Source organism: Egretta garzetta, unplaced genomic scaffold, assembly GCF_000687185.1.
Source record: "Egretta garzetta isolate BGI_Z169 unplaced genomic scaffold, ASM68718v1 scaffold280, whole genome shotgun sequence".
NCBI classification, from domain to species: Eukaryota; Metazoa; Chordata; class Aves; order Pelecaniformes; family Ardeidae; genus Egretta; species Egretta garzetta.
This window is the reverse complement of record NW_009258219.1, coordinates 793,686-805,261: the sequence shown is the minus strand read 5'-3', so window position 1 is coordinate 805,261 and position 11,576 is coordinate 793,686. Positions and strand designations below refer to the sequence as shown.

Genomic DNA, 11,576 nt, shown 5'->3' with positions numbered 1-11,576 from the left:
TCAGGTAGCTGTAGAGGGCGATCAGGCCCCCCCTCAGCCTCCTCTTCTCCAGACTAAACAACCCCAGTTCCCTCAGCCGTTCCTCGTATGACTTGTGCTCCAGACCCCTCACCAGCTTGGTTGCTCTCCTCTGGACATGCTCCAGCAATGCAACATCTTTCTTGTAGTGAGGGGGAATGTATGGTTACATTCTTACTGTAGAGAACAGGATCTTGGAGAAGCAGCCCTACCACTACTCAAGCAGAGCATTTCTTTGTGCTCCCTGGTGGGTCACTCCCTACCTTGCCTTCTCTCCCAATTACAGTAATACCTAGTCATTTAGGAAGCCTAGTGATCACTAGGGGAGAGACCAGACGGATTTATTTGACAATTGCTTGCTCCTAATATAACAGGACATGCTAAAAGCAGCAGCTTGGTGAAGCTGAAAGGGAGCAAGATGCATTAGAAAGCTCCTTCAGAAGAAATCTCTATGCCAGATGGGGGCACAGACAGTGAAATGGCTTCCCATTCGAAAGGCAGGGAGAAAAGTCTGACATAGTAAACATGAGGCAGCAGGACCTAGAAATTTTACACAAAATTACTAAAGTATAGATAGGAACCAAAGAAACTGTAGAATTATGGTAAATTTATTAAAGTTAACATTGAACTATGGTGTCATGTTTGTAGCTTGGATTTCCAGAAGGAATGTTGTTAAACGAGAATCAGAGTGGCAATCTGAAAAATCATGAGAAGAGCATGAGGCAGTCACGTCCAAGGTCAGCTGGAGACCTAACCACAGTACATAGGACTCGGTGGTGAGCCACACACAGCTCACCTATCTAGATAGCACCACCTCTGCCCAAAGTTATCAAATCATCCTAATGAGACCACACATTGACAGGACAATCTTTAGGATTTCTCTAATGTAATTGATGTCTGGTTTTCAAGACACCAGGTGCCCACCAAAGCCACTCTATCACTCCCCTCCTCAGGTGGACGGGAGAGAAAACGTAACAAGACTCTTGTGGGTCAAGATAAGGACAGGGAGAGATCACTCACCAGTTACTGTCACAGGTAAAACAGACTCTACTTGGGGAAAATTAATTTATTACCAATCAAAATCAGAGTAGGATAATGAGAAATAAAAACTAAATTTTAAATCACCTTCTCCCCACCCTTCGCTTCTTCCCAGGCTCAACTTCACTCCCCATTTCTCTCCCTCCCCACCAGCAGCACAGGGGAACAGGGAATGGGAGTTGGGGTCAGTTCATCATACGCTGTCTCACTCTGAACATTCCCCCCTTCCTCCTCCTTCCCCCAGCTTTACATGCTGAGCATGACATCATACGGTGTGGGATCTCCCTGGGGTCCGTTGTCCTGGCTGTGCCCACTCCCAGCTCCTTGTGCCCCCTGCAGCCTCCCCACCTCGAGCAAAGGCCCTGGGCTCTGTGTCAGCCCTGCTCAGCAGCAACAAAACCATCCCTGGGCTATCAGCCCTGTTACAGCACAAATCCAAACCATAGACCCATGCTGGCTACTGTGAAGAAAATGAACTCTGTCCCAGCCAAAACAGCACAGCAAAGCAGTGTTTTCCATATTAACTTTAGCACAATTTATTAACAGTAGCAAAAGTAAGTTTTCGTTCTTGATCATCAGACTAGGACACTGCAATTAGTGTCTTCTGTGACTGGTTCCTCTCTTGCCTTAGGCTCAACATTGTGGAAATTATCGAGACTCTGCAGTGTTTCCTTTGCATAAGGGGCTACCTAGCTTTTTCTGGAGATTTTGTCCTGCCATTTGCACCCCATTTGCACACCAGTCGTACTGGCGTTGAGCACAGTTTTTGGTGTCACTGTGCTGCCTGTCAGTAGTCTCAGGTGTCTTGGCAGAGCAGGAAATTGATTTTGCCGGCTCGCTGACAAAGCTGTCAGAGACCATTTCAGAGATAAATACTGGGGAATTATTTTATCACAAGATGGCTAGGGCTTAACCAGAAAACTAAGTTTACTATGAAAAGCACAGCTGCACAAGTTTGCTTGATCAATAGAATCTGACCAGATTGATCAGGACACAAGTAGTTAAACACAGAAATAAGGTAAGTGACCTTGGGAAACTTCAGCTAAGAATTAATTTCTTCAAAGTCATCCAGTAACCCTTAGGATTCTCTCTTGCTGTCAGACTGATCAGAAACATAACCGCCTTTCGCTTTATTGGTACACCAGAAAATACATGGCTTACACATAGCTCTAACATCATTAAAAACCCAGGCCCAAACTGGTTTCATGTAAGATAAAACAACAGAATCCAAGCTAGCACCAAGAAACACAGTTATTCAATTGTAAGTAACCACTTCCAAGAAACAGCACACGAGAGCTGTTCAACAGTCATGCTACTTGCATTACAATACATGTGACAACTTGATTTATCAAACTCAGTTTTGAGAACAGTTCTGTATTTGTAGCCTGAGGACAGTTGGAATAGTGCGTGTGGAAACTGATTTCCTAAACAAGAATAGTGCAGGCAAAGACCTGCAAAGATCTAGCCAGACAGCAAATACAATTCATATCCTACAGCTTCTACCAGCCTCAGTAAGAGGCACATTTTATATCAGAGAAAGATACTTTTAATCAGAGAAAAATACTGATCTACATATTTAATCTCTTTTGCAGAGTAATAGTTATGAGATTGTTACTTTATGAAGTCAGGTGCAGCCATCATTTACTCAGTCTTTTACTGATAAAAATCACTATCAAGAATACACTAAAACATTAAAAAGAATTAAATTCATTTCTAAATCTGATCAAGTTGGGAGAAAATTTTGCAGACCAGTGTTAAGCTGATTAAATTGGCCTAAGGTGATTAAGCTTATTTGCCAGCTTATGCTGGATGAATACTGCAACAATAAATACTACAACAGTTAAATCATTTAAAGGGCCCATGAAAAGATGCACCAGTTTAAACTGTTTAAAACCTCTTAATTAAATTGGTGCAACAACTTCTAGACAATCAAAATTAGATTCAGTGAGACAATTCTGTTTTAGAAGAGAAAACAACAGCAGCAAAATTGCTGAGGGTAAATGACAGAAATTCTGCTGTTAAAACAAGGAAAGCAACCACAACAGCAAAGCAAAGACATAAGCATGCTACAGATAATGTATAGGATAAGATAAACAAAAATCTTGTAACTAAAGTAATATTACTGAATTGTGGCTGTCTTCCTGTAATCTGCCACAGCTGAGAAAAACTCAGTCTCTCAAAACTAGTGAACTTCTCTGGGGAGAAAAGGAAAATAGATAACCCAGTAAGACTTTATTAAGATAAAAATATATGTATAAAAATATACTTCATGACAATTTATCAGTATTATAGCAGCAGTATATAATCATTAGCAGATATTCCATACCAGTCCTTTTGGGGTTTTTTTGGTAAAAGTTAAAATGCAAATCCTTTCCCGTATTTTTAAAAATATTTCCTTCCCTGAGCTAATTCATTCTTCTTCTGTTTGCCATCTGCGCCCTCCTACGGTCTCTGTCACTCAGTTGTTGCAGAGGTCAACGCTTCAAAGATCAGGATGAAAATCTAGCAGATGGAAATCCTTTTGCAAGGGGTAGCTGTTTTCATCTAGCACAAAATGGCTCCTAATTTCCAACAAATAGGATGCTTCAGGATCTGCTAGCAGCAAGTGACACAGATCTGCTACTATTGTGCTGTAGGTTATATCTGAAGAAGGCACTGCAAAAGACAGAACAATCCAATTTACTCTTTATTTTCATTCTAGCACCTAACATTCAAGTTCCCCCTCCACGAAAGCTAATTTTTTAAAAGCAACGTGCTAAGACTTTCTCCTTAAACTAACACCTGTGAGTCATGTAAAACACCTCTCAGGAAGTCAAACGGGATGTATCAAAGGAAGCCTGTCTGACACACCACTCAGTTATTTACACCATGAAAGCATGTCAACTATTTCTAAAAATCTCCTAAGAGATTCTGCTTTGCATATAAGGAATCCATTTAGTTACTGAATACTTAAGTTATATAATCTATAATAATGTTCGTACCATCTCACCTCTTGTTGCTACCTCATCTCTGAACTTCTGAGTTTGTCAGACAGCAAATGAGGTGTTCTCTTAGAGGTGGGGTTTTTTTTTTTGGAAGTTTCATACAATATAAGCAATCATCATATTTCCAGAACAATCTCATTCCAATTTTAAACTGTCATTAATTAAAAATTTTACTTCCATTGTGAACTTTGCTGCCTGTTTCTTTCACAAGTAATTCATGAAACATTACCTACTAATCTGTTCAGCCAGTCTGCGGGAATATTGAGGAAGATTTTTTCCATCAACTCAGATACCACGTGAACATAAATTTCATATCCTCCATCTTCTACTGTCATCAAAGCAGGCCTATATTGGAAAACAAAAGAGTCTTGGAAGTTAGCTGCTATGCTTTTTTGATTGAAGCAAAATTTCTGAATGAAAATAATATAATGTAATATCACCCTCCAGCATAACACCAAGAACTAGAAAAACTAGAAAATATTGAAGCAAAATTTCTGAATGAAAATAATATAACGTAATATCACCAAGAACTAGAAAAACTAGAAAACGCCTATGCACTCATCTCTGTCAAATCTGTAGAGTTGGCATGAGTTTGGGAGATGTATACTGAATTTACTACTCAGTGTTAAAATAACTTCTAAAGCTATCAAGTAAGCCTTACTTTCAGACACCTGCAGAAAACAATGCTTTAGCAGTGGACTTTTCCTGGAAGACAGAACTGCACTGTTATGATAATGCTTTAGCAGTGGACTTTTCCTGGAAGACAGTTAGAACTGCACTGTTATGAAATTAGTGCCATGTCATTTATTGCTTTGAACTTTAAAGTATAAATGTTAATAGTGCCATGTCATTTATTGCTTTGAACTTTAAATATATAAAGTATAAATGTTAATATGTAAGTATATGTACCTACAAATATACGAGGGTTACATAAAGATTTGAAATGCAAAGTCGGGAGACAAGCTTAAGTGCATCACTTGGAATTGCATCATCTGTACCAACACCATCTAACACTGTCTGTCTTAATAAGCCACCTCATAGCCACTACGTAATACCAAGGCAGTATCTCTTGTACTATGACAAATACCAAATGGTCTCACATACCACTAAACAAGTCAAAATCCCTCCTCTTCCTGGAAATCATTTTCTACCTCGGATATGGTCAACAATATTCCTACTAGGTTGGAAATGCACCTGGTTAGGGACTGCTGTTCCACAAGCATTGGTCTTTCCAAGTTTTGCTGTTCCACATTATTCAAAACTGATACTGGATGCCAAACAACTGGTAAGAAGTGATCCTTTTTTTAGTAGACGTATTCCCTGTATTTCAAGTGTTTATCTTCTTTCCAACCTGTCATTATTGATGCCATACTTTTTATTGTTTCTCCCCAGTAAGTCCTTGCTATTGTTTTTCTGCTATGCTTCCATGAGATGACAATACCTTAGCAGTCCTCTACATTGACATTGAACAGGCAGCTTCTGCTTGCTTTCAAGCTTCTGAATGAGTTTACTAAGCCTAACATTTACACAGCTGATGCAGCTTCTACACAACATAGGCTCTTTGACTGCCTTAAGACTATTTACAATTTGACCTGCAACATCTGCACCATCACAATCCTCACACATTTCAGAAAATCGGCACTGCTCTGATCAAAGCAGGATGCAATGCTCTTATCCTGACCATCCCACAGAAGAAACTAAGACAGTAAACATCAGGACGTATCACAATAACATATATCCCGGTTATAGCAATATTGAAACAGTAGCAAAACAGTGTATGTTAAATAAAGTAATAAAATAAGGCACAATCATCTTTCAGTGCAGAACTTTTTAGTGGGAGATGCTCCCAACAGGATAGGGGAGGCTAGTAAGTTACTACATTCCCTGAATCAAAGCAGCAAATCAAATTGCAGACTTCTTAAAACATAGGATTAGTCTGTAATGTTTAGTATTATTACATTTACTCATACCAAGTAGAAAACAGTTAAGAAAAAACTCTTTGCACTTAGTCCTCCTTCACTGAAAAATAAACAGCATATAAACTTAAGATGCAAGACTATTTTGCATAGAGGAAAAAGACTAAGTCACTACCTTGTTAGACAAATGGGATTCTAGTATTTAAATCAAAGCCAAGTTAGAAACTATTGCATATGCAAGGATTCATTAAACTCACTATGCAATAGTTGAGGAATAATTTGAAAGAATTTTGGTAGAAAATTTACATATTAACCTTCTCTACCTACCCCTCTTTCCAAGCCACTATGACACTTAAACTTAATGTGGGCTTTTGAAATGTAAGAACTGAACAATTAGTTAGTGTTCTTCCTACATCAGCTGGATCTGTTTAGTTTATTTTCTCTAAGTCAATGTGCATATGCATCCTGTCTCACAGTGCCATCTGCTGATAACTTAGTATCTCTGCTCCCTACGAGAATGTTTTATTGAAAACATTCACTGATATTATTTCTGCAGTTTAAAAATATGGTTGTGTGTTCACATGAAACTTAGGCCGAAACAAGACCCTCAAGGAGTTTCCCTTTGATCCTCAAGCTTCTACTCCACCTTGCTTACTGACGCAGTACTGGGTAAACCTCGTTACTGTGTGACCTAGTACTCAAAGAAAGTGAAAAGTTAAATTTAAACAAAGAATATAATCTATGAATAATGGCAATTATAATACAGCAATTCAAGAACAGCTCCTTGAAAATTAATTAGAAAAACAGAAATCACTAACCACACCTTAAATATAGAATTTTATGTATGGGGAACTTAAAAAGGAAAAAGTTGTAGTTTACTTCCCCAATAGTAGACATTATTTTAGTTTTGTTTACCTGTAGAATGTTTTTACTTTGTTGTATGGCAAACATCTAATACATTGCTTGTAGATCATGTTCTCATCTGCCTGTAGTTCCAAACCACATTTAGCACAACCTGAATACGTAATCATAGGCAGAGAAGCCAAAACACACTCCAGTGAAGTGTCACCACGGAAGATGAGTTGCTTGTACTGACCAGTTGAAATTGTAAACTTCAGTTCTAAGATATGGGCTTTCACCTGAATCACTCCTACAAAAACAACAACTTCAATCAAATCTGCATTCAGTTATATTTATAACTGAAAGGAAAAGCAAGGGTTACAGCTGATTCAAAACCAAAATAATTATCATTATCAAAGCTATGATTTTTTTTCCTTTAGTAGCAACATGCTCGTATTTTTAGAGATTATTTATGCATTGAAAAATCATTGTGATTAAGTATTATTTTTAAAAGTACATTTTTAGGCACTATTGTAGTAGATGCCAATATAGAAGAGCCCAAATAAGAGATCAAGAGATTAGAACTGTGCAAATAATTTCCAATTGCTTTTCTTCCATGCCAATTCAGAGACACCAAAAAGGGTAGCTTTAACAACTTAGCTTTCCACTATTTATACATGAACTAGAGCGAAATTCTGCAATACCAACTTTATTTAATTACTTCTTAATGTTTAACACCAACCTTAGCCATCTTCTAGGTTTCTCTAGGAGGGGGTGACTGTTTGTGTGAAGGGTATTCTTTGTTCTTTTGTAAGTTTTCAATAGCAGTAGCTTTTTTGCTTTCAGAGAATTCCAGTTTTGGAGAAATACTATTCGACAGACTTTCAGTGACTAATCACATCGCTACCAGACCGGCTGGCGTGGACAACAAAAGGCAGCATTTCTCCCTGTGTTCCAAAGCTATCTTTGTGTGGTACCACGTACCACACCTGTCTCACCTCTGGGCTCACCGAATGAAGGCTGCGTTCACAGTTTGGCTGGGACCTGAACAGCAGCCTCCACGATAAATTCAGACTCCCAGAACTGCGCTAACTTAAAAAACAACCAAAACATTTTACTTGATCAACAGAGCAACTATTCTGCTTAGCACTGCACCACAGACATTACAGAGCTATGGATAACAACTTTACCTGAGCATTTTTCCTCCAAATGTGCGGAGAGCTTTGTCATCTGCACAAGGGATGTTTTGCTTTTCTGAAACTTTTCTTTAAATTCAATTGCCCTTTTGTCATCATCAAACAAGCACTCATAAGATGACCATGGAGTTGTGTGCAGTTCAAAGTCACCCGAGACAGAACTATGTTGGACCAGAAGGTATTTAAAGTCCCATATGTGATCTACAGGACAAAAAAGCAAACAGAAGAGTTTACTTTCTATACCATGGTTAATTTATAGAAAGCCAAGGTCACTTACAAGACTGAGAAACAAATCAGCAAGACATGCTCATATGGCAATTTTATTTCAAACCTGATGACATGTAGGGTTTTTCCTTTCCTTTCTCTAGAAACTTTGCATGGGTCCTCCCATAACAGAATAATGCTTTCATTTCACTTGTACCGAATTCAACTTTCAAGACAATTCAACTTTTTGAAAAAGAAACCAGTTCTGAAATTTCTTGCCAGCTCTAATACAGAAAAGCTGGCAATGTCTAGGAGAAAAAAAAAAGTCTTCATGTTGATTAATCAACTTCCATGTTTTAATATGTCCCTGTTTTTCAGTCTTTATCTCTGTAACACTTTGATTTAAAAATATTAATTCATTTTCCATCTTCCAATTGACTCGGTAATAAAATAAATACTTTAAAAATGGAGATGACAGAGTAATATATTTTAGGTTGTCCTTCATTTTGCTATAAGAATCCAGTATTTGCCCACTAATCACATCTGATAATCATTTAAGCTGTTATTTTTTCCCCATGTTTGCTGAAGCTGAAAGTTGCAGCCAAAACAATCCTTTTTGGAAATAAGGTAAAAAAAAAAATTCTGTGTTTTTCCTAATGTATTCAACTGTCTGCATAAGCATTTTATTAGCATGTTTTAGTATTTTCATATTTTGGATTAATCTGATTTGACTCCTAGCAAGGATGGACATTGTGCTCTTCCAGTAACCCACTCATACTATTTAGCTGTTGTGTTGAGTATGCTTTAGTATCATGTTAATTTATCTTCTTGGCTATCTTACTGGGATCAAATGTTCACAGTCCATCTGTGATTAAGTATTGGAACAGTTGAGAAATCACTCTTATCTTGAATTTCAGATAAACCTTTAATTGTTAAAATGCCAACTTTTAGATGCACAGAATGGTAGCTGGAAAATAAGACACAAGCTTTACATCAAAAATAAACACTTAATACTAAGATCTAAGCCTTATACTTTTCTGCTTTAGGTATCAGAGAATGATATATTATTGTGTCTCAGAAATTACCTTGGTATCTTCTTTTTGCAGCTACATAAAAACATTAAAGTTCTGTATTTTGAAGAGTGTAATATTCTAGCATACTAAACTCTAAGATTTCTAAGCATCTTACAAACAGTATATACCTGCTCATGCTGAAATATGCACAAAAATAAGAGCCATGTAGGTATTATGTAGTAAAGTTAATTGGTTAATGCTTACATTGGACCATCTGTTTAGGAGGTAGGTCTTGCAGTTAAACGATTTCTAGGAGTGGAGATTACTTGGAAATTGAAGTGGAACTGACAGAATTCAGAGTGTCTATACTTAACAGGTAAAGATTCACTATCAGGTCATTTAACCTTTTGGGTTTTATTTTGCACTATAAGCAAACTGGCTTTTTAGGCAGACATATTCAGCACTTCAAGTAAGAAGGCATTTACTTCCTACATGTATCCATTGATCAAAAATACAAACTCTTCAGTTACCAAACAAACAAAAAACCTAGTTTCACTTATTTTAAAACAAAGCCAGGAATAAACCAAAATTCAGTAGTAGTCACTGCTAAAACACAGGCTATGTAATTCTTGCAAGAGATGCTTTTAGTCAGTTACAGGTAAACTTGATAGCAAGACCATTAGGATATAAAGCCTGACACTGTAGTAGGGTGGAAAGCAGGGAATGAAAATCAGAAGTAGAAAAAGACAGCAATTCATGCTAAACCAGATAACAGTAAGGAAGGCTCAGCAAAACCGATAACATAGTTAACACTCAAGTTCTTTTTTTATAGTAACATAACTAGGCACCAGTGCACCTTGCATCTAGATTCAAATTTCTAAATACTCATGCTTTCTCAAAGTGAGTGCACTCAAATTCTGTTGCCAATGGCACTGCTTCTTAAACAGAGGAGGCCTGTTAAAATTGGTATCAAATGTTGCCCTTCCAAGGGGAGTATTTAAAGGCTGAATGGAAAAATGTTAGCAGCTGAGCCTTTTGAAGATATTAATAGCATCACAAAAACCCTTTTAAAGGTACCTATAGATACAAGGACTTTACCTTTTTTCCTTTGAAGTTGAGGGCACCAGGCAGCCCCTGCTCCCCACAGCACCATTCTATAGTGTTGATCTCTGTTCTGTTCTACTGTTAGAATAATTTTTCTTTGGTTGCCACCTCTGTAGCTATACACAGATTCTGAAAAAGTGTGTTAAAAAAACATGGCAAGACATTGAATGAAATGCTGAGAATGCCACAAGATAATTCATTTTTTTTCACTTCAGAAGGTGGAGAGGATGCTAGGAAGCAGCTGTAAGGCCTGATTATGAATAAATGGAAACAAATTACCAATTGTAACATGGAGAATTGCTTCAGCAAAAGGAATCCCAAAATAACTGCATTCACTATTAGAAGAAAAGGAATGTGTGACAAGAGTAAATTAAAAAATCAGTACTTGGACCATTGCTTGTGATTCTTCAGGGAAGAGGAATCTTTATAATAAAAATATACAGGAAACTCAGATTTCCAAAACAAATTATATTAATGAGGTAGGTCTCTGTTTTGTCTATGCAGAAGAAATAGGAGTATTACAGTAAGACATCTTAGGAGAATCATAGAATTGTTTAGGTTGGAAAAGACCTCTGAGATCATCAGGTCCAACCGTTAACCTAACACTGCCAAGTCCACCACTAAACCACGTCCATAAGCACCACATCCACCCACCTTTTAAGTACCTGCAGGGATGGAGACTCAATCGCTTCCCTGGGCAGTATAGTAGTCTCACACTGTACATTTTCCAGTGTCAAAAATCAAAAAGAACTTGTATAAAAAGGCGCACAAGTAAGGATTATTATAAAGAAATATTACATGTATTTAAGAAACAAGGAATGCTTAGCTTTAAAAAAAGCTAGGAAAAATCAGAAAGAAATAAACAAGAAATGTTCCGAACCGAACATTTAGAAAAGAGCAACACAGTTCCATTATAAAGTAAGAAAAGCAAGTAAATCCTAAAACAGTAGGTCAAAATAATCAATAACGTTTCATTCTAAAAAGCACATGATTTATAGTGCAATCAAGTTTTCCTTTAATGACAGGATGCTTACATGGAAGGTACTTGTTACATGGAAGGTACTTGGCAGCTGAGCTTCAAATTAGTAAAGTCTGACTGTCCCATGTGACATTTTCATAAACCAGTCCCTTTTCTCAAGCAGTGATCTACAGCAATAATGTACCTCTCGATTTCAAGAGCCTTTAAAAACTATCTTTATGTTCCTCCGCTGTAACTGCAGTATCCCCCTCTTTTCAGCACTCCTGCTATACCACCTACCTTCC

The 11,576-nt window shown here is 37.5% G+C and overlaps 1 protein-coding gene across 1 annotated transcript in view; it reads right to left on the bottom strand.

Annotated features, from left to right (window-relative positions):
* Window positions 1-1,511: 1,511 nt before the first annotated feature.
* Window positions 1,512-11,576, bottom strand: part of SHLD2 (shieldin complex subunit 2) — a 37,635-nt gene continuing 27,570 nt past the window's right edge. The window contains 5 exon segments of the mRNA XM_009634114.2: window positions 1,512-3,711; window positions 4,270-4,385; window positions 6,872-7,106; window positions 7,987-8,193; window positions 10,308-10,442. Coding sequence (XP_009632409.2) covers window positions 3,539-3,711; window positions 4,270-4,385; window positions 6,872-7,106; window positions 7,987-8,193; window positions 10,308-10,442 — 866 coding nt within the window. The 3' untranslated portion in view covers window positions 1,512-3,538.